At 30.8% G+C, this 25,889-nt stretch overlaps 1 protein-coding gene across 1 annotated transcript in view; it reads right to left on the bottom strand.

Annotated features, from left to right (window-relative positions):
- SP2353 (EGF like, fibronectin type III and laminin G domains protein pikachurin) overlaps window positions 1-25,889 on the bottom strand; it is a 189,563-nt gene that overhangs the window by 163,162 nt on the left and 512 nt on the right. Inside the window, exon 2 of the mRNA XM_088271085.1 lies at window positions 1,461-2,125. Within this exon, the coding sequence (XP_088127211.1) occupies window positions 1,461-1,578 (118 nt within the window). The 5' untranslated portion in view covers window positions 1,579-2,125. The remainder of the gene's footprint in view (window positions 1-1,460; window positions 2,126-25,889) is intronic.

Here is a 25,889-nt window from a genome sequence, read left to right as displayed (position 1 = left end):
GGAGAGAACTTTTTAGGGGCAAAACGTTTTTAAATTAAAGTTTAATTTAACAATGACTCATTTCGGTCATTTCCATGGTTAAAATGTCAAAAATACAATTTAAAACGTCAACTCTCTCATAACGTTTCCTCCGATAACACAGTACCTATCTCAATGTTATAGGAGGGCTTACTGTATATCTGAAAATGAAACATTATTACAACTGTTTTGAAAGAAGAACGATGAGCGAATATCCGGCAATATGGGATTTGAAACGTCATCTCCTTATAGGATTCCTGTCAGCGACGTAATTAGACGAGCGAAACCATTGGCACGTGAGTTGGTTTCCATATTTTTCTTATTTAAAAATGCCTCCGAGCTGAAACGTGTCGCCTGGCAAAAGACGAAACATTTCTCAGAAATGGAACTTACAAAATACACATTGTAAAAGTCGAATAATAATAACGCATGAAAATTGTGTCTTTATTCTGTTTACCCGTCAGAATTCTGTTAAATAAATGCTCGGCGAAGCTCGCGACTAAATTATTCAAGCTTTTCCCCAGGTGCTTTGTTTGTTCTCTCAGTGGAAATTACGAAAATATCGCGGAGATTGTGAAAATATTTCTTAGAAATTATTGATTTATATTAAGTAGGATTCAGTGATGAATTTTGAGGATTAGGAAGTAAGATTTGAGCCCATTCTAACACAACTTCATTTCGTTTCCTAATTTATTGTCTATTTTTTCCCGATACTTTGTAACACATTTCATAAATCTTGTACAATAAAAAAACTCAAACATTATTTTAAAATACTTTTTTTTCCAACTGGTTTCAACATGCACTTTTTCTTCTTCAGGGATGATATTTAAGGATTAATTTACATATTCTTATATTTTTATATCAAATATAACTACATTTATGTAATTGCTTTTATATAATGAAATAACAACGTGTTATAGTGGCTGTTCAAATTTAAAACACAGTAAGGGACATTTTTTTTTGCAGTAGGTTTTTTTTGCATTTATGGACTAAGTAGACTCTACTTAAGTAGTCCAAAAATGCAAAAAAAAAACTGCTACAAAAAAATGTCCTTTATTGTGTTTTAAATTTGGACAGCCGTATTCTTGAAGATCAATTTGTTGATCGTTGTTATATATTTGTTTTATTTTAAATCGAATTAGGTACCTGAATTAATTTTTTGTCCTATTTTCGTTATATCTTAATAAATTTCAAACTTGTTTCATTATGAAATAAAACGAAAGTTTTACTTATGTTTTATTTTAAAATGAAAATAGTTTTAAATTTTTGGCAATTTTGGTGATTTTGTCGAACCCATTTCGACAAGCACATTATAAACTTCAGAAAAAATGTTCGTTTTATTTTGACAAGTTTTATAAAATGTATTTAAAGTATCTACGAAAAACAAGTAAAAAAATGGATTGTTTTGTTTTATTTATAAAATATTGTATTTAAAATCATACCTTGAAAAGCTGCCTCGAATTGCGTCTCCGACGTATCCAATCCTTCTAGCGTCGAAGAACACAAAACTAAAATAGCACTTAACAGTATAAACATAATTGAACCCATTTTCAAATTCATCGTAAAACAATCTTTTGAAAAAAGCACTGTTCACTGTTTCATTTTCTCTTTTCCATTGTCAATGACTAAATCAAGAAAATGTGTTTTTCACAGTCTAAAAAGCTGTTCGCTCAAAATAGATTCTAGCAAACGGCGAATCGCTTTTGTTGATCCAAAACTTTTGTCATTAACATTTTCACTTTGAAACTTGTCAACTTTTATCACCCGTCTTCCACATTTCAAATAATTATCTCTTCACTCAAACTTTTTCTTGCCTTATTGAAGCGATTTTACAGCTTATTGAGTTGTATCAAACATTGAACACGTGTATTTAAGTTTGAGAGTTGATAAATTGTGACTTTGAGTTGGTAAATCACATTTAAAGTGAAACTTTAAACCGCAAACACTGCGAACAAAAGAACTTGTAAGAATAATTTAAACAGGTTTGGCTTAGCTATCGGGTTTCTTCGTACAGAGGGTTATTTGATCCTTATGCTCGAAGGATACGCTGAGATGAGTCGTTCCTCGTTTCGTTGAAGGATCCGTGTCAGAAGTATTTCCAAAAGTCCTGAAACAATGTAAAGTTTTGTTAGTTTCAAAATACTACCCTCGTGGAATGGGAGTTATCAAGAGTTCAAGCGTTTTGCGCTGCATTGAGGGGTTTATTTTACAAGCATAACAGACAATGGGAAAATTAATTAAGTCTCGTTTATTAAGTATACACATAAGGGTTTCAAAATCTCTTATAAACCATATGTTTAAATAATTGAGAGGACATGTACCATATAATTCATGGAGTTTACAAACATTACATACAAATTGATCACAAAATTTTTCTAATGTTAAGATTCAAGTTAATTTGAGTTATACGTGGTGATCTTTAATAAAAAATTGGTCAATTAATTACACTGGTCGACGATAATTTAGTCAAATAGATTTTTTTAAATTACCTAACGCCCAAGTGACCCTGAAATCTAGCTACGGCTTATGCAACACCACTTATCATGACCCTACTCAGGCTTCAACTTTGTAAGTTTCATAGCCTATGCCTACTCGTGAGTGGATTTACTCTTTATGTTTAAAGTTACTATAATTTCACGTAATTCATGAGTGAAAGTTTTAGACAAAAACACTCGCTATTCAAATGGATAACTGTAGTTGTTTCTTATATACATTGCTACACGAATGTGTGTGTATGTTCAATAATTAAACAATCTGATTTTTCTGATCTGTATTTAATTTTTAAATACAAATATCCCTCTTAACGAATGCACGGCAAATCGATGTAAAATACAATAGATGTTCGATTGGTAAAATGAAAAAATAATACAAAGCTGTGACAAGCATTATCCGACTAACTTACTAACTAACCATCACGCCGCTTCCCCGCAGGGGTAGGGAGAGAGAATCGAACGCCACACCACTCTGTCTTTGCAAACATTCTTCGCCTCTTCTACATTCATGCATCTCCTCATACATTATCCATCAAATTAATATTGGTGTTGAGATGGATAGGATATATGGAATGTAAGAATTTCTCACTTTGTGAACTTCTCCATTCCTACACGGGAATTTTTCTCATATTGAAACTCGATAAAACATTTTATGACTACCCGTGTTTTTGTCAAAGAGATTAATTCATTTTAAAAACATGTCCATACATCAAGAGCTTTGATGCGTAAACCCTCGTTAAAATATGTTTATTTTTTGTTTTTCCAAAAAAAAACTCCACACACTTTCGGCCGCCATTGTAATTAGAAAAACAAACGACAAATTGGAAGCAACAGAATAATTCAAATATTCCCCTTCCCACTTCCGGGATTCCCGGTCATTTCCCGCCATAACTTCCCGCCTGCGACGGCCCCGCCATCTGTTGTCCGCTAAGTGAAACAACGGGCCCTTCGCACAAAGTAAGAATTAAAAATTCAGCAAGCGAAATTGGTCGCTCGGTGCGCGATCATTAACCCTGTATGCCGTTATATTTCCATGCCACGAGGGTTTCATCTCGTTTAATTAATAGCCCCGTACTACCGCTTAAACTGAATGCCGAAATTCAAAATTAGCCGATTGAATTATTCAAATTAGTAATGCCATCATTATTGTTTTACTTTTACACAATTGTTTATCAATATTAATTTCACATCATTTTGTAGAAATATTTGTTCACAAATCTGGGTTTCTCCACTTTCGAATTATTTTTACATGTAATTTTTATCATGGTGATTATTATACATGAGAAAAGTGATCGCCTGAACCAGTCTATGAGAGGTTGTAAGCCCTGTAAATGTCTATACATCTTTATTATTCATCTATGGTTTAACATAAATCAGCCTATGTCAGATCATAAGCCCTGTAAATACCCAGACTTCCATATTCTTCATCTATTTTGAGATTTCAATAAGTATAAGTTGTTCATATACAAATTTCAAGGGTCACTTGCCACACTTTAAACCAGCTTTATTAATACCAAGACTTCCATATTTCTTCTTTATCGATCCATGTTGAGCCGTCGATATGTAAATCTACCTGTATTCAAATTTAAAATGAAGGTTTACAATAATTTGACACATATTTTTTTATTTAAAAATAAACATACTTTATACTCTTTGATAATCTCCTCATCATTCACTTTTTACTTTGTGTAATAATACTTAAATACTTTAGTTGACGACGTTTAACCATACCACAAATTTAATGCCAAATAACTGAAGAAGAATATTTGTCTGGGCATTTACGGGGCTGACGACCGTCATAGGCTGGTTTAAGTGATCACTTTGCACACGTGTAACATTCACCAATTCTTCCCATTATTGACAACCACACTACTCAAATTCTTGGAAGTTCTATATATATGAACCAATTTAGAAACCTTGTTCTTGAATCACTAGAACTTCACTAGAGACATCTATTGGTGAGATGTAAAGAAGCTTTTAACTAAGCAGAAACTCTTATATTAGTATGTTAGGTCAAAATTCTGGATTTTAATCACACATATGAGAAACGTCAGAAAATACCATTTTCATTTTTATTATTTAAGCTTATAATTTGACCAGATAATTTATTTACAACATTTTGAGTATGTCCAAATACTTTCTGCTAAATTAAAAGCTTCTTTACATCTCACCAATAAATGTCTATAGTGATTCAAGAACAAGGTTTCTAAATTGGTTCATATATATAGAACTTCCAAGAATTTGAGTAGTGTGGTTGTCAATAATGGGTAGAATTAATTAATAAAGTGATCACTCAAACCAGCCTATGACGGTCGTCAGCCCCGTAAATGCCCAGACTTCCATATTCTTCTTCATCTTTGATGAGATGTCAAAAAAATAATATGAAAATAACTCATGTAATTGCTGATAATCCAGATTTTGTAAACAAGTATTTGGACACACTCAAAATGTTCCAAATAACTGAATAATTTTTAAGATTAATTCTATATTAATGCTGAAATATTAATAAAGAATTACCGTTTAATTTTAACTTACAGTCGGTAACTTTTGATTCATTCAAATTATTCACATAATGTATTTCGAGTGTAAGTAGGAGTATAATCCTAGGGATATACTGAGCCTCCCGGTGAGGTTTAACTCTAATCCCTGGATTTACAAAGTTGGAAGTAGTAAAGGAACTTTGTAGGAATGAATACACCTCCTTTTACGTCCATGTAGGATTAAGGGAGTGTTACACAATCTTCATTAAATCTTTGACCTTTGATTTAACAATGATAAAACCATAAATTAGGTCTCAATGCTGGACATCGGTTACTCGAACGACATGACAGACCTAATTTTTAATTTAATGTTTTTCTACTTCAACAACCCTCAAAGAAAAACCGGCGGCTGTTGCCGAGAATAATAAATACTTGGGATTTTTGCAAGAAATATTTTTGCCAATTTTTTTAATGATGTTTTTATACCGAACAAACGGAATTGAAATCAAACATTATTTAAAACACGTTAAAAATATGCCCATTGCCGATTCATTTGTCGCCTTTCTCCCTTTCAAAAATTTTATTTTTATACAAATTTCAAATGCCGAAACGGTAGTTAAAAAAGAAGAGATATAAAAGTAGGTGCTGATTTTGTTGGTTTTTGATAATTGTTAGTGTTATGTTCCTATGCAATTTTATTTTAAACGAATATGTGGTTTTTTAAATTATATGAGCATTTTTCATATTTGTGCGAAAAAATCGAAAATCTACAAATTAACTACAAAATTGTTAAAAATCATGTTTTGAAAGTGTTGCTTTTGGACTGAAAAGCTATCAAGAAATCCCAACAAAATAAAATATGTAATGTAAAAAAAACTGATAGTTTCTGACTGGAAAGATTTGACTGCTCGCTACTATATACATTAATATATATAGTACTTTTCACTCCCGGATATTAGTGCCAATTTAGCACCATAGTCTAAATACCATATATTTTTCGGGGAGCGTTCTGGATAAGCTTTCCTGCATAAGAATCGGACAAAACGTTCGGATAATTCTCTCCCCTCGAAGTGATAAAGCTCTCCAAGGATAAAATGCTCTCCGGCGACTAGATTTACATACACAAAAGGACAAACAAGCCGGTAGCTTGTGGAGAGGACCTTAAACAAAAGAGAAGATTCTGCCTTTTCAGCGAGTTTTGGGTGGATTTAAATAATAATAAGCGACACGTGGGGACATAATGTATTACATAATTTAATTTAAGCACCTTCAAATATTTTTCTACTTCAGCAAACCCTGCAAAACCCGGCGACCATTACTGGGAATTATAAAATACTTGGGGATTTCTGCTGTTTTTAACAAAACAATGCACATTTTCGCTTTCTTTTTTTACCATATGCTTTTTTTAACACTCTCCTTATCATTTGTCGTTCACTTTATGTAATATTATTTTTTGACATCTCATCAAAGATGAAGAAGAATATGGAAGTCTGGGCATTTACGGGGCTTACGACCGTCATAGGCTGGTTTAAGTGATCACTTTACACACGTGTAACATTCACCAATTCTACCCATTATTGACAACCACACTACTCAAATTCTTGGAAGTTCTATATATATGAACCAATTTAGAAACCTTGTTCATGAATCACTAGAACTTCACTAGAGACATCTATTGGTGAGATGTAAAGAAGCTTTTTATTTAATGTAATGGTTTATGTAATGCCACTTTATGTAATGCCACTTTAATAAACACTAATTCGTGTCTACCGGTTTCGGAATAATCATTCCATCATCAGGTCATTGAAATAAACTTATTATGGTCTGACATTTGCACGTAAATAAAAATTAGAAAGAGAGAAAGAAGACAAATTTATCACAATGGGTATATTTTCAAAAGTGAACGTGAAGTTAAATTTAGTTGGTTATTTATTATTTTAATTTAACTTCAAGTCTACTTTTAAAAATATTCCTATTGTGATTCATTTGTCTTCATTCTCTTAAAAAAAAAAAATGTATGACCGTGATAATTTTATTTTAATGACCTGATGATGGAATGATTAATCCGAAACCAGTAGTCAAAAATTAGTGTTTATTTAAGTGGTATTACACAAAGTGAACGATTATTGGTAAGGATAGAGTTATATTACCATACCACAAAGTTATCAATGCTTTTAATTTACAAAAAACATTGAATTACCTTTTTTAGTTTTATTTATAACGGTTATTTTAAATGTTGCTTTTTCATTTCGATGACCCTATACAAGTACATCTTTATTAATTTTATAAATATTCAAATTAACAATGTTTTTAATGTACAAAAAACATACATATTTTTTTTAAAGGCACTTATTATCCAAGTAAAACATTCATTTCATTTCATTCACCCCCTTATCCGCACCTCAATGGTGCATAGAGCACTGCATCGTATAAACGCAGTGTCATCTTAAACCATTAACACATAAAGGAAAGGTGATCAGCCCTTTGCTTCAGGTACCAGTCCAGGGTAATATTGAATAAATATTATCCGTTCTGGAGGTCGAACCCGGGACCCGAGTGCCGAGTGTGCTGACCATTACACTATCGAGGTGGCCAAGTTAAACATACATGTTTATTGAAAATGGATAGATATTATTATTAAGTGACTACAGAATCAATAAATCATTTTTTGCATATATTTTAATTTCCTAACAAAGTTGATTGACGACTCACGTGGTTTTAGTAATTACCTCACGATTTATATTGTAATAAATTTTCAAATCCGTTGTATTACGTTGGTTCTGAATTTATAATAACTTACACGCAGTAGCGTGCCTTTTATATTATATTATTCGAAGCCTTATCCGCACTCCAATGGTGCTTAGGGAACTGCATAATATAAACGCAGTGTTATCTTAATCGTTAACATACGAAGAGAAGTCAGTACTAGTAACCGCTTCAGGTACTAGTCCAGGGAAATATGGAATAAATATTAGTGTGAAAAATTCATTTATATTTATTAGACCCCCCTCTGGGAATCGAACCCGGGTCCTCCAGAACGGTAGCCGAGCGTGCTGACCATTACACTGCGGTGGCGGCCTTTTATATAGGCGCATAAAACAATGAGTTCCTACTGTATTTTAATCGAGAAAATATGAAGAACTGTGATAGTGAAGGATTGGGGATATGGGGTACCTATAAAACCACAGCGACAAAACACATTAGAACTATTGGAATAAAAATTAATTATTATTTTTTAACAAAATAAATAGCTCTTTTGTATAAAATTCTACTTCAAGAGCGTTTCGTCATGATATTAAATAAAACATTGTTAAAAAACGTTTTTAGACAACACAATAAATAAAGTCTAATCGAAGATTAACTTTCCTTTGAGTAGAGCGTCAGATTGCCTGGTAAAATTTGTAGCATCTAGCATATCTATATAGGGTCTGTTAGGGTTGCATTACCGTCGAAAACGCTATTAATGCATTTTTAAAAAATGGAGTTTCGTAGATTACTCAAAATTTAATGTAATAATCTAAAAACACCGGATTTTAAAAGCAAAAGTAAACTTTTTTTTATTTAAATTGAGGGTTTTGTTATTTAGAAGAATGTAAAAAGTCGACCGAATATGCTTTTTTCTTCAGCCAACCTTCATTAAGAACTCAATGTACGCCACTGCTTGCCGTCATATGCCACAGTGAAATTGTTTAATATGGCTACTAGCTGTTATTTCAACAACAACTTTTGTATTTTAGAACTTTATATTTAACGTTATTATTTAAAAACACAGAATTTGCTCAAAACGTAATTATTTAAAAACACAGAAATTTGCTCAAAACCGATTTCGAGCAAAATTCTGTGTGTTTTAATCAAAAGCTGATATTGAAGTTATTTAGAAAAACCAAAGAGGTTGACAATGGAAAGATTTTTTTGTATGTAAATTAATACGTTTTTTTCTCTGCCAACCTTGACTAAAAGATGATCATTTTATATACCACAGTAAAATTTTTCAATATTTCACATAAATATCTGTTATCTGAATAACAACTTTTGTATTTTCGAACTTAATATTTAAAGTAATTCTTTAAAAACACAGGATTTTTATTATCAAAACTCAACTTTTTTTTCTCGAACTGACGATAAAGTTATTTAGAAAATAAAAGAAGTCGACCGTGGAAAGTTTTTTTTTATGTAAATGTAAATAAAAACGTTTTTTTCTGTCAGCCTTGATTAAAAACCAGGCACACGCTACTTGCTTATCGTTATATTCCACACTTAAATTGTTCAATATTTCAGGTAACTATCTGTTATCTGAATAACAACTATTGTATTTTCGCAACAAAGTACTAGTTAGCGTGTCGGGAATTGGGAATTCGAATTCAATCCGCGAATTCCCGTGACATTACCAGGATAGCAGAGAGCACCAGCGGTGTGTATGAGTGTGGAGGTCCTCACCAAAACGTTACATTTCATATTATTTTTTAACATCTCACCAAAGATGAAGAAGAATATGGAAATCTGGGCATTTACGTGGCTGACGTCCGTCATGGGCTGGTTTTAGTGATCACTTTACACACGTATAACATTCACCAATTTTACCCATTATTGACAACCACACTATTCAAATTCTTGTATGTTTTCATCTAACCAATTGATGTCTCCAGTGAAGTTCTAGTGATTCAAGAACAAGGTTTCTAAATTGGTTCATATATATATATATAGAAATTCCGAGAATTTGAGTAGTGTGTTTGTCAATAATGGGTAGAGTTGGTGAATGTTACACTTGTGTAAAGTGATCACTTAAACCAGTCTATGACGGTCGTCAGCCTCGTAAATGCCCAGACTTCCATATTCTTCTTTATCTTTGATGAGATGTCAAAATAAAAATAAATAAAAAATATAAAAAGATAATAAAAAATAATATGATTTCATATTGGTTTAACACAGGATTGTTCACGTTTTGTCGCAACTTTTATTAAAATTCCGATAGAATATAGTAAACAGAACAGATTTGCATTTAAAGGATTTTTTGTGCAATATTGGAAATGTAACTTGGTGAGGACCTACACAAATGTTCTAACTGGGATAATGATGAACGATTTTACATCACTTGTATTTCTCAATCAGTTTTAACTGTGCAAACTATAACCATCTTATGACGAGTAGTAATATAAATAATAATAACACAAGACAATCATTACCGTTCCTATTGAAATATGTAAAGAATAAGGGAAACATATTGAAATTAACTACTGGGAAATTAAGATTTCGATGGCACACAGTAAACAGAATAGATTTGCATTTAAAGGATTTTTGTGCAATATTTGAAATGAAACTTTCTGGTGAGGACCTCCACAAGTAATGGTACCCCTTCCGATTTCTGCACGCAACCCGTTCGTGACTAATGAAGCACCGTACGCCCGTGCGCCGAGCATCTAAAATGTAAAGCGTCGCATAATAATAATATTATACTTGGCATAACCCAGATTCTGGAATACGCCTCGCTGGATACTACCCACCCATCAAATACGATCACTTGACGACGTATGAACGCTGGAAAAACTCGAATGCTTGATGTGCCATTTTACCTTAAATAAATTTTCACGAGGATTTCAGAGCTAACTCAAATTGGATTGAAAGGTTATTTTTGGGTAATATATCCAAAATGAAACAAGGTTTATTGGGTTGAATTCTACATTTGTTTATGTATATGTTAATACGTGACGCGTTTCGTCTTATCAAGACATTATCAAACACTAGGAGTGTTTGATAATGTCTTAAGAATTCCCCATTACTCAACAATTCCTAAGAATACTCAACAATTCAACATGGAATTCTACCAACTGTCTGCAGTTACAATAAATAAATTGAAAGGCTATTTTTGACATGTAGCATTCACCAATTCAATATACATGTATATATATATATATATATATATATATATATATATATATATATATATATATATATATATATATATATATATATATATATATATATCTATATATATATATAAATATGTATATATATATATATATATATATATATATATATATATATATATATATATATATATATATATATATATATATATATATATATATATATATATATATATATATATATATATATATATATATATATATATATATATATATATATATATATATATATATATATATATATATATATATATATATATATATATATATATATATATATATATATATATATATATATATATATATATATATATATATATATATATATATATATATATATATATATATATATATATATATATATTTATATATATATATATATATATATATATATATATATATATATATATATATATATATATATATATATATATATATATATATATATATATATATATATTTATATATATATTTATATATTTATTTGAAATTAGATTCATATCAAGGGATATCGGGATGCTATTACTCATATTTTTTTTGTACTTGAATTTTTGTCATGTAATGCAAAAAAGAATATAAAATAAAGAAAAAAATAAGGTTTTTTCTCCCCTTAGTGTTTGAAAAGGGATCTGGTTGGACATTGAAGAAACGAGGTCGAAATAAGGGAAGGAAATTCAGACATGGTGAGTTGAACGATGCGTGAAGGGTAGTTTGGTGCCTAGAACAAGATAGAAGGGGAGGACAACTTACGCTAGTAAAATTACTGAGCAAACACATCGCTCTTCACGCAGGTGTGGCTTGAAATTGTACTACATACTCCATGGCTGGGGAGTACTTAATGCACAGTAAAAAATATAAATTTATTTATTGTATCTGCAAAAAGATTGTAGAATTCCATTTCGATTTGTTGGGTAATATATCGAAAACTAATCACAGTTATTGGATTTAATTCTACTTTTATTTACATGTATATGATGATATGTGACGCGTTTCGTCCTATTAATACATTATCAAACACTCACTAGAGTATAATGTATATAGAGTATAATAATTTCAATAACCGTGTTTATTTTTGGATATATTATAATAATAAATAATAACAATAAAACCCTTATCCGCACCCCAATGGTGCATAGGGCACTGTATATATATATATATATATATATATATATATATAATATATATATATATATATATATATATATATATATATATATATATATATATATATATATATATATATATACTTGTTCACAAAACTTTATTATCTCCAATTATAGGAGTTATTTTTTATATTTTTTTATACATCTTATCAAAGATGAAAAAGAATATGAAAGTCTGGCCATTTACAGGTCATCAGCCACGCAAATGCCCAGACTTCAATAAAATACCCGCTATTAAACTTAAAGTTGAACTTACTTTTAAAACAACATAAATAAGATATTTCAAACTACTTTTCTTTTTCCAGTTTATAGAACGTTAAAAACATTATAGTATTTATCATTAAGTTAAAATTGCATATTTTCGAGTTAACGTTTTTTGCCAGTATACCTACGATGTGTAGTTAAAATAAAATAAAATTTATTTAGTTTTCTTTTTTTTTACTGTCAAAGAACCTAAAATTTAGTGATACATGATTTATTTAGTTTAAACATACATAAATCACATGTATAATATTCCAGATTAATTATTTCTATTACTCATTTTGAGACATGGGATTAAGGTTTAGAAGACTGAAACACAAATAAGAGAGTTAAAAAAAAAACTTACACAGGGCAAAATGTAAAATATAAATCAATAAAAGGTATAGTAAATAAGCATATAAAAAAATAAGGTTAATTCATCTTTGTTGAGATGTCATAAAAAATAAGTTATATTTCAATTATAAAACGGAAAATCATTATATTATTGATTAAAATATACCAAAATTATAAAAAAATATATTTTAATTCTTTCATAGTTTTACTCCACCACTGAAGGATCACTATAATTATGTGTGTACGTTTAAGTTCCTACCCCTAAACAACCCTTACACTTTAAAGGGTGTTTGAACATAAGTTAAACGAGGAGATTAATGTCCTTTCGGAAAATTACTGAAAGCAGAAATAGTTTGACGTTTTACTATAAACTTTTACATTTTAATTTATTCACATTCTAAGTAAAAAAAATCAAATATGAAAGGATCATTTAGTTATATAATTTTATGAACAACTAGGTGTACCCAGCCACGTGCTGCTGTGACCCAGTCTAGGTAAATGGAATGAAAAGAAAAGAGAAAGCACACTTTTATAAAATATTTATTTAATCGCACAAAGCCTTTGAAGCAATGAAAGTATTAAAAACACAAGATTGAAATCGAAAAATTTAGTAGTAGAAGCAGCTATCAAGAAACACGCTATAAGCCATGAGTTATGTAGTATTACGTATTTCGCTGTAACTTCCAACAGATGGTGCTGCCATTGCGATAAAACAAAACTTTTTGATGTCAAAAAATTTACGTAATCTATTAATAAATTTGAATAAATAAGATTCTGAATAAACGAAATTTTTATTTAAAATATAAAGGTTTAACACTATCCTTATTATTTATTAGTCGAATTTGACCTGATGATGGAATAGTTATTCCGAAATCGGTAGTCATAAAGTAGTGTTTTAAGTTGAAGTATACAAAGTGAGTGATGAATGATAAGGAGAGTGTTATATTACAATACCACAAAGTTAACAAAGCTTATAATACACAAAATAAAAAAATATTTTTCATAACCCTTACTTACTCCGTTTTACCTAAACACAGTCGATATTCTTTGAATTCACTCCTCCCGTAAGCAATGAGTTGCAAGAGTGATTTCTACGTAGGACTGACTGAAGCGTTGAGTTAATTAATTATCGACACAAAGGCTCAAGAAGCTGGGAATTTGTATTACTATTACTGTTATATAAGAGATGGGGATGAAATATACCATATATGACACCATAATAAATAATTAATGGGGTTATAAGACCACACATACCTAGATACAAGCGTGTCATATCAAATTCAATCAATATTATGTAAAAAGTATGTAAATAATATTAGTTCTATTTAAAAATTAATGCATAGGAATTAAATAAATAAGAAATAAAATTACATATCGCTCACTCCTTTCATAAATCAAAATGACTTGACAAAATGACAAAATCCTTTCGAAAAAAAAAACTAGATTTTTCAGGAGAACGTATTTAAAGTTTAAAAATATAATACAATGTATTAAAAATAAATATCAAGCCACTTATTGAACTTTTTACTGTGCAACAGATCTTTTTAGGTAAAACCTGAAGGTTTTTACTCCTTTTGTAAAATATTTATTATATTTAGAAAAATAATTAAACAATATCTTTTCTTTTAAATGCAAAAATAACACTTTCTGCCCTGTAGCAAGTAAATATTAAGTTCAAAATATGCCGCTTTCGCTGGGATATAGTACATTTTCTGGGGATTTTGAAAACATGCACAACTGAAAATTGACGATTTTTGATATATGACGTTGTTGAAAGGAGTGAGCGATATCTGAAATAAGTGAAATGTTTAAATACTGGTTTATTGATTTGGCATTTAAGTGTAGAACTCCATATTTTATGTATTTTAAATGTAAAAATCAAAACACTGATTGGAGTCTAGTAAGCTTTATATTTAACTTATTTACATTTACCCTTACAAAGTGCCACAATTGAGTCTTGATACCAACTCTAAAGTACAGAAGTGAAGCATGAAATTTGTAGTATATATTTAGACCTTATGATGGAAGCTTAGCTTCCGTAACTATTTGTCATAAATAAACTCAAATCGTAAAAAAAACAAGTGTTTTCTTTAATAATTTGAAGTTTTGTTGAAATTGTTCAGTATATTTTGGAGGTAAAAAATCATTTCAGATTCTCGAAGATTAACCTTATTTTATATTCAAATATTTGTCACCCATTTATGATTGACATAAAACAATTCCAATTTATGTCAGGGTTGTGAGTTAGTCAGGAGAAGCGTAGTCGGGTGGAACTGTGATATAGAAGAAGGACTGAAAGTCAAGTTGGACGGAGTGTAATATAATGACATCGGGCGCATGGTACAGTGCGCCGCTCGATATTTCTGTATACTTACTTGTTGCAGGTAGCGAGAGTCACCCTGCGAAGCTTCGAAGTGTACCCTTGATACCAACCCCTAACGTCAAGCTCGTTATTGAAAATAGTGTGTTCATTTTTTTGACATTCATATCACGAAATATATGACGACTAAAAATTTTAAAAAGTCTCTAGATTATGACCTTTAATTGATACCTGTCACACCGCATTCTCAGATCTGATACAGAAGCATCTAGACTCCCACTCAGACCTTCTCTTGCAAAAAATATATGAACTAAGTTGCGAAATTTAAAGAAAATGTGAAACAAAATTGTTTAGCAATTTTACTGTGAAAAGCTTTTTATGTATCAATTTATACAACAAACACAGATTTTTTGAGTCTACTTAGTTGTACTTTATTAACAAAAACATATAAAAAAATAATATTGTGACAATTATTTCGCCTGGTTATGCCATTTTCAAACGAACGTTCTTAGTACATAGACTCAAAAAATCTGTGTTTGATTTAAAAATTAATACATAAATTAAAATAGAGTTCTACAAGTTAAAGGCCAAAATAAAAGCTTTTTAGGTCCCGTATGAAAACAACTGTATTTTTCAAAACTTGTAGTGTGTAATGAAATAAAACTCATTAAATGGTATTATAAAATTTTTTTTTTTTTAATAATTTAATTTCATTCCACAAAGTTACTGCCGAATCAAAAAATAATATTTTATTTCAGTTATTCAACAAACAAATCATTCAATACTTAATAGTTCATCTTGCATATTGTTATATTACACATTTCGCTAACTCCTTTCAAGAACGTCATGAATCAAAAATCGTCAATTTTCAGTTGTGTATGTTTTTGGAATGCCTAGAAAATGTACTATATCCCAACAAAAGCGGTATATTTTTAACTTAATGTTTACCTGCTACAGGGCAGAAAGTGTTGTTTTTGTATTTTGAAGAAAAGGTATTGTTTAATTATTTATATTAACATACTAAATATTTTTCTAATGGAGAAAAAACCTTCAGGTTTTACCTTAAAAGATCTGTTGCACAGTAAAAAGTTCAACAAGTGGCTTGATATTAATTTTTAATACATTGTATTATATTTTTAAACTTTAAAAACGATCTCCTGAAAAATCAAGTTTTTTTTATTTATGACGTTCTTGAAAGGAGTGAGCGATTTGTTATATTATACATTTGTTATATTGAGGAACGGAAGGATATCTGTTTTCCTTTCATTTCCTCAGATTTGTCTTTATAAAGGGGGTTGTCAGCGTCAGCCGAATGAGGGTTCTCCACCAAACGCCCATATCTCCATTCTTTTAAAAATATCACGTATCTTGTAAGACCACTCGTCGGAACGTGACAACGTGAAATAAAACGTAATATACACATGCAAGGACAAAGTAGAATACTACCTTCTCAAATGTGACGAGTAGGGGAAAAAACAATAAGTTTATTAATTGATGCGGCAGCCACTTTGTGGTAATATCTTCTTCTTCATCTTAATCTTGGTGTAAGCCTTGCGGCCTGTTTTTAAGAGGGCCTCCTGCGATGTCGATTTCCAACTATCGACCCATCTCTTTGGTGGTCTGCCCGGGAGTCGTTTACCATGGGGTTATCTTCTTCTGCCAACTCCATGCTTCACATCCATACTACACATTGGACCTCATTCGACTCATATGCTTAAACTGTCTTAACAAGCTTTTCTTAATTTTATCGATAAAGCTGATCTCAAAAATAATAAAAAAAGAGAAAACGTAACGAATGCCATCTAAATCGGCTTTCCGTAAAAGTTACAGTTATCCAATATGCCCATCTCTAATATTAGAGGAAGATTCATTGTTTTATGAAACAAGTTTCGATATGAACATGGCGGATGTATTATAAAAGTTTTCTATTAATATTTTCTTATTACTTAATACATAATGTATATTATATCGCTCACTCCATTCAAGAACGTCATAAATCAAAAATCGTCAATTTTCAGTTGTACATATTTTCAGAATGCCCAGGAAATGTACTATATCCCAGCAAAAGAGGCATTTTTTTAACTCAATATTTACCCGGTACAGGGCAGAAAATGTTGTTTTTGAATTTTTAAGAAAAGGTATTGTTTTATTATACAATATTAAGAATATTTAAAAAATTATTAAAGAATACCTTTTCTCGAAAATGCAAAATCAACATATTTTGCCCTGTAGCGGGTAAATATTAAATTAAAAATATTCCGCTTTTACTGGGATAAAAAACATTTTCTGGGCATTCCGAATACATGCAGAACTAAAAATTGACGACAGAAATTTTCTTTAGTTTTTAGTATTGTTCACCCTTAATTATTATTCAATACTAGAATTTCTGTTTTTTCTTTTAATAGTTCATACTTTTGGTCGATAAATAATGTTATCTGTGTTAGCCAAAAAGAATAAAGGTTTTATTATACGCGAGAAAAATAGTTTCTTGAGTAACGTATTACTTCCCCACGACATTTAGAATGGTATATTGCAAGCCCAAGTAGGCGCCTTGTACGGCATTCCTTCACTACGGTAACACGCTTCTGTGTTCTTATACAGGAGGGTTGGCAATATACACATTCTGAACACCCCCTCGCTACATTACCGAATAGGGGAGTGTTGGGGAGAGGAAAGTGGAAAACATTGGGTAATACGGCGCACTAATTACAATATTGCGTGACGTCTCCCACGAAAGCCCACAAATACAGTAAAACCTCGATATAACGGACCACTTGGGGGAGGGGGTGTTCGTTAATCCTTAGATACATTATTTCTTATATTTTTACTAACAAAAATCTCTGACAACAAAAACTGAATGTCAAGAAAGTATTCACAGAGCCATCTAGTTATAAAAGGGTAATTTTATAATCCTTCTAATAAAGTCATAATTCTAACACCTAGGTGTGTGATGAATATGCAATAGTGTGAATGTATGAAAGGGTTCAAACAAGTTAAATAAAAGCAAGTTTTGAGGCGTGTTGTGTTGTGTTGTGTTAAAAATGAGTGTTGAGATGATTTTGACATGTAGAACGAATGAGTGAGGAATGAACGGTAAAACAAATTTATGAGGTGAATGTTGTTGAAAAAGCAGCAGAAGAAGACCGAAAAAATCTTGGAACGATCAGGTATATCAAATACTTGAAAGCGGTCAGGTTTGAAGTCGAAATAATCGGCGGATATGTTTGAGGAGATGTATAAACGTGGATGAGGCAAAGAATGTTTGCAAAGACGGGTGAGGCATTCTATTCTCTCTCCCTAGCCCTGTGGGGAAGCGGCTTGAGGTAAGTTTATTTTAGTTTATGTTTAAAATAAATAAAAACATTTTTTTAATATGAACACAGTTTTCAGATATAACTAAACAATACAAAACACAAACGAAATTATATACATTGTCTTCGGACACTTGTCGTGAAGTCACGTTGCTGTTTGATATCGAATTATTCATGTATAATATTGACAGGACGTTTTAAAAAAATACGTTTGACCTAATATTTGTCCATTATATCCGAAGTTCGTTAAATAGAGGTCCGTTATATCGAGGTTTTACTGTAACAACGGATACGGTATACAGAAACGTCGAAATGCTCTCAAAGTAAGAAATTATCCAGGTCTTTAGTGCCAGACATGAAATACCTGACTTGTTAAGTATTTATCGGTGTTTTGTTCTGAAACACATTGATACACAATATGTACTCATATACTACATACTCTTGGCAAGTAAAAACAGGTGAAATCCAAATGCTTAGATGGGCAACGTCGCTTAGAGATGAAATAAAGAGTTCACGCGTTCGTGGAAGCCGGAGTGTAAATGATATTAATAGTAAGGTAGAGAAAAGGCAATTGAGATGGTATGGGCACATAGGATGCAGATAACCTGAACATATTGTAAACAAGGCGATCACCTTGGATCTTCCTTGAAAGACACCTAGAGGAAGACCAAAAAATTCATGGATGCTACAGAAAGATAACATAATTCCAAGACATGACCTAGGTGACGTTATTCATGTTTGTATGATAGAAAGACCTACAACCTGAGGACTAAGAGAGCTGACCCCAATCGTCTACAAAGACGATAAGTTGGGATGGAGCCAGGAAGAAGACGAAGAAACTTAGGTCTTATGGAAATTTTATTTTAATTTTTCTTTATTCTAATAATTTTGTACCGGTAGTAACGGTCAGCATGTACGGCTACCGTTCTGGAGGTAACGGGTTTGATTCCCAGAGGAGGAGGGTTCAAATAAATATACGTGATTATTTCACTTTAATACTTATTCAATATTACCCTGGACTGGTACCTGAAACGAAGGGTTGATCACCTTTCCTTCATGTATTAACGATCCAGATAACTTTGCCTTTTTATGATGCAGTGCCTTATGCACCATTGGGGTGCGGATAAGAGTTTGAAGAAGAATATTCTAAAAAGTTGGCTTGAATAATTTCTCCGAAATCCTTGCAGAAAGCAATGGCCTTCCCCTTTCAAATCGATAAAACACTATTTGGCCTCTTTGGTCTCTAAAAAAATAATAGTTCATTCGATAACTTAAAATTTTCGCATTTTATCATATGGATACAGCCTAATATCATCCATTTTAATTACACAGAGCATACATACATGAATCAAAGCTTGATCTCAAGTTTAAACGACCGCTAACGATTTTCAGTAGCTTTCCAATCAGAGAGCTTTGGACTTCTATTAATTCCGTACAAAAGCGGACATTTTACTCTCCTTTTAATGGGATTAATTCCTCGTTTCCCCAATAAATTATTTCCATTACGATATCATTTCAAATACATCGCTTCGGGTTTTTTTTTTCACAAAATTAGTTTTGATAAAAATATAAAAGGATACTCTGACCATCACAAATCCAATCAAGAAATCCTGAAAATGTTAGTAAGTTTATTTATTGACTGATTGATTAAACTTCTTCTTCTTCTTCTTTTATTGTGCTGTGTTTTTCTCGTTTCTCTTTTAGTGTTTTTTGTAATTTTAATTATTATAATATTATAATATATAATAAACAAATAAATTATTAAATTTTAAATATCGATGTATATATCGCCTACTTTCAAAATCTGCCAGATTCAATTTTATAATATTTTAAAGTACTCTATCGGAATGTTAATTGTGGGTTTTATTATTTGAAATATGTATTTACTCGTATACGTGAAAACCCTGTTAAAAATACTTAAAAACAGCGTTGTATTTCAAATTCCACTATAATGGAACTTGCCTTCTGACCCATATCGGCCAATCAGAGAGCGGGGATAGGTCAAAAATTAAGATGGCGTCATTATCGGTCAGTGTCTCGTTTTTTTTTATCTGAAAATTTTCTTTAAAAAATGGGTAAATTCTATATTTCATAATATTTTACCTAATGAAAAATCTTTTAAAAATAAATGTTGCCCGGAAAATTTTTAATTTTTTTTTAAATCGACTAACAAGCATGGCGGATTTTGAAAGTAGGAGACACGTTTAACTTATTGAAAAAAATAATAATACGTTAATGAATCAAATATTTTCATTTCAAAATTAATTTATATTATAAATGTAGGTTAAGTTCAAACTGAAAAGAGATGTACAAAAGGCAAACATCTTTCTGTCTGATGCCATAAATTCTCAAAGGACATCGGAGAAAACTTTAGAATCAGGATAATGCAAAGGGCGTGTGATATTATGAAAGGGTCTGGCGAGGGTACGATCAAGAGACCAGAAGGGGTAAACAAAAACATCCCCTAAGACGGACTTCTATGAATAATAAACATTTATCAATCGCTTCATGTAAGTCAGAAATCCTACTACACTGTATTTTCTATCTCTAAATCCCTATTTTTGTATTTTTCATTCAAAATAAATGTATATCAAGATCATCAATACGCCACCTAAATCCTGAACTGTCCTGAGCCATTTTTTATTTTATTATGAGCTTTTTTTCATTTTTTTTAAATTCTGAAGTTAGCTTATATTACAACTAATATAAACTATTATTTACACTAAATTCACATCATCTTTATAAATATATATATATATATATATGTATATTTACATTTGCTTAGATTAAACAAAACATTTATTTTTAAATTCTTTCGGACTCTTTTCATTGTTCATACATTTAGGCATCTAATCATACATTTTTAAACCCTTATTTTGTTATATTAAACAATTTTGCGACTGGGTTTTTTTCAACAATGGCAGTCTTATCATTATTTTTAGTGATAAATTCATGAGAATTTTTGTTTAATACTATTTTATCTTTAAAATATTTTGGTAATTTATCGTTAATAAATTTATCTATAAAGATCAGCGTATTAAATTTGTGTCTCTTTTTTATAGATAACCAGTTTAGTTCTTCTCTCACTTTTTCAATTTTTTTTCTTGAGTACTATTCTCATTGCTTTATTTAGTATAATTTCTAATTTATTTCAATTTCCTTCACTTCTCAAAAATAAAATTATAGCATTAAAAAAAGTATTTTCCAATGTTGACTTCTTTTGGTAAAAACATAAATTTAAAATTTTTATTTTATGTTTCAGGGAAAGTTATCAGGGACTTGGAACACAATATTTTTTCAGATTATCGTTGTTTTAATTTTGTCAGCCACTTTTAGCATAACATTGTTTTTTGATTTGGCGTAATGTGACTTACACAATTCGTACAATACGTAAATACCACAAATACAAAAATGGACCGTTTGATACAAAAAAGTATGTTAAAAACTAAATTTTTCCAAAATATCTCAACATAGATGAAGAAGAATATGGATTAGTCTGGGTATTTACAGGGGTTATGACTCATCATAGGCTGGTTAAATAATCATATTACACGCGTTCAACATTCACCATTCTTCCCATGATTGACAACTACACTACTCAATTTTTTTATATGTGTATGACTTATCATATGTTATGTAAAAATAGCTCTTAAGTGGAGAAATTCAGATTTGTGAACAAGTATGTAGACACACTTAAATTGTTATGAATATATGATGTTATTTACACTGCTGATTTTTTGCTTTACAGTAAGTTCTCAACATAGTTCTGTTTTAAGTTTTGAAGTTAGTGAGTCAACATATATAAGTGCATTTTTTACAAAACGTGGTCATTGACTATTTGATATATTACTAGCTTAATATTGCACTAAAAAAACCCAAACGATTTTAAACTTGAAAGTATAATATATTGACTTGTTAAAAATGACTAAATGCATTGATATTTATTTTTTTGCTAAGCAAAAGTTACTTAAATGGCCCCCCTGAACATTTCACGTTTTGTTAGTTGGTCTTTTCTCCTATACGACTACGATATGTTGAAATGTTTAGCAAATAAATTAAATTATAATATTTTTTTAACTGTATATTATTTATTATAAGCAAATAAAACTAAAATCTTTGTTTCTCGAAACTTGTGTTAACATTCATAAAAACAAGTGGTCTTTTACAAGCGTTTTATTTTATATTTAAATCATCATCTCATTCCCCAAAGTTAATGTTGAATCAATAAGTAGTACAGTATGTGTCATACTTGCAGATACTGCATTCAGCAGTAGTTATATTAGTTCAGTCCTGTCCTCAACACAAATAATATCTCATTTCGCAAAGTTCGAACCGAAGCCAAGCTTTGATTATTAAATTGTATGTTTGCTCAACTAACCCTTTAGCCAAGGGATGAAGTTTGCTTGTAGTTACATTGACTTCAACGCTGTTTGCTATGTACCTTTACAGTATATTATAATATCAATACAACCTAATTATTTATTGACATCTCATCAAAGATGAAGAAGAATATGGAAGTCTGGGCATTTACGGGGCTGACGACCGTCATAGGCTGGTTTAAGAGATCATTTTACACACGTGTAACATTCACTAATTCTAACCATTATTGACAACCACACTACTCAAATTCTTGGAACTTCTTTATATATATGAACCAATTTAGAAACCTTGTTCTTGAATCACTTGAACTTCACTAGAGACATCTATTGGTGAGATGTAAGGAAGCATTTTATTAAGCAGAAACTCTTTTATTAAGAACAAGGTTTCTAAATTCGTTCATATATATAGAACTTCCAAGAACTTAAGTAGTGTGGTTGTCAATAATGGGTGGAATTGGTGAATGATACACGTGTGTAAAGTGATCACTTAAACCAGCCTATGACGGTCGTCAGCCCCGTTAATGCCCAGACTTCCATGTTCTTCTTCATCATTGATGAAATGTCAAAATCAATATGAAAATAACTCCTGTAATTGGAGATAATCCAGATTTTGTGAACAAGTACTTGGACACACTCAAAATGTTGTACACCCTAATTATTTGAGTATGCATTTTTAATGATATTAAAATATTTCATATTATTCACTGATTAGGCATTGACTTTGTGGAATGACATGTTGATTATTAAAAATAAAACACTTGTTTTAGACCACTGGAGTTTTATTTCATTTCACACGACTAGTTTCGAAAACTATAGATGTTTTCATCGTTGTGTTCACAATAATTTTTTTGTGATCATCTGTCGATCTACTCAAATTCTAATAATAATTTAATTAATAAAATATTTTTTCAAAATTCTTCACCTTTGCTTTCCGTTTTTCTTTTATTCTCAAACTCCACCCCGTGACTAGCTTCCCTCCCCTTTACTAACCCCCCTCCTAGTTATGGCATTTTCAAACGAATGTAAAGATTAAATGGACTGACGGTCCTTATGTAGCTATACAATTCTAGGTACTTAAGTGATAGTTTTAACATGTGCCGTAATATGTACCTAGAATTGTATAGCTACATACTTAAGTGATAGTTTTAACATGAGCAGTAATATGTACCTAGAATTATATAGCTACATACTTAAGTGATAGTTTTAACATGAGCAGTAATATGTACCTAGAATTGTATAGATACATAAGGATTGTAAGTCTATTTAATCTTCACATTCGTTTGAAAATGCCATAACTAGGCGAAACAATCGTCACAATATTAATTTTTTTAATTTTTTCTTTCAAATACAACTTAGTAGACTCAAATAAAATGCGTTTGATGTAAAAATTAATTCATAAAATAAATATAGCTCAAGTGGTAAAAAACAAGTGTTTTTCTTTTATAATTTCATTATGTCTTACCACAAAGTAAATGCGGAAACTATAAAAAACTAAAACTTAAATTTAAAATGGATAGATTCTACCACAAAGTGACTATCGAATCAAAACATGAAATTAAATAATTCTAAATGATAAAAGAAACGTTCTTTTTATTACTTTCTATAATACTAATCCGTTTCTATTATACCTACTACCACTTATTAAGATATTTTAATTAATATTTTATCATAAGCTTTGACGATGACCCCATTATTTGAATATTTCCCTAATTATTCTTACCTGATTGACAACGCATAATTTAATAAATTTCTAATCAGAATGAGGCAGGTATTAACTCAACGTTACCCAGCTTCGATAGTTTAGGTTTGAGATGAACTGTGCTTTACCTAGGTTTATCAACTCTTGATAAGTTATCGGTATTCTCTGACTGACGATTAGTTGCGAAGTTTCAAGAACAGTATTTAACCTCTAGGATAGCTGAATCTAGCTATAATTACTGTATCGTAGTCTGCCTAAATTATATCAATCTATATCCAATTTCCTGGTTATAAATCGTTTAACCCTTTAGTTACTATTGTCAATCTTATGTTATTTATTGTTTTCGCATTTTTTGTAATATATTTATTTTATTAAAAGAGAAATATTCACTTTTTACTATTTCTGAGAGCCTAAGCAGCTAGGTATCAAATTGTGAAAGAATGGTAGTGATAGTGGGTTCGAACCCAGAAACTCAAGAGCCCACGACTTAACCACTAGACCACAACCCGACATGATATAATATTAAATTATAATTTATTCATTTTTTGATTTCTCATCAAAGATGAAGAAGTATGGAAGTCTGGGGGACATTTACGGGGCTGACGACCGTCATAGGCTGAACAAGTATTGCGAACAAGTATTTGGACACACTCAAAATGTTGTATATAAATAAAATACTCTTTTTACTACTTGAGTATTATACTGTCCCGACTAGTTTCAGAAATGGCAGATGCTTCCATCTACGGGTTTAAATATAAACTACTACTACTACTACTACCATCACGCCGTTTCCCCGCAGGGGTAGGCAGAAAGGATGGAACGCCACAATCTTCTGTCCTGACATACACTCCTCGCCTCCTTCACATCCATACATCTAGTCATACATGCTCTCCGATAACGCAGACTTTTGACACCACCAGATTTTAGTTTCTGATTGATCTGATCGTGCCTTTATATTCCGTGCTCGTTCTGTTTTCCTTTTTTAAATATAATCTTTTTACATTTAACTAAAAAATACAGTACTCATATGGGAAAAACAACTGTTTTATTAAGATGTTAACAATGTGTATAAATTGAATGAAAACGAAATTGTTTTAAAAAAATGCATTACAGATTTCTGCACTAACATCTGGAGTCGGTGGGGAGTCGCATGAATGTGTAAGAGGGGAATATTGTTTTGTAAGACAGATTCGTGTGGCGTTCTATTCTCTCTTCTTACCCCTGCAGGGAAGACGCGTGATAGTCAGATAGTTACTAAGTTGAGTAACCTAGAAATAGACTTGCATACTCATTGTTTTTGAAATTGCTGTAAATATTTATTACATGCGAATTATGTTTGCAAAGATTGAGTAATTGGTGTTCTTTTTTTCTGCCTACCCTTGCGGAAAAGCGGCGTGATGGTAAGTATTAAATAAAATACTTAAAATGTACTTAGTAATTAGATTCATAAAATAATTCTTCATATGGTTTTTTTAACCCTCATCCGCACCCAATCGTATATAGGGCACT

This window comes from Brachycentrus maculatus, unplaced genomic scaffold (assembly GCF_059751285.1).
Source record: "Brachycentrus maculatus isolate JH-2025_06_01 unplaced genomic scaffold, ASM5975128v1 h1tg000419l, whole genome shotgun sequence".
Lineage (NCBI taxonomy): Eukaryota > Metazoa > Arthropoda > Insecta > Trichoptera > Brachycentridae > Brachycentrus > Brachycentrus maculatus.
This window is presented reverse-complemented; position numbering and strand designations above follow the sequence as displayed.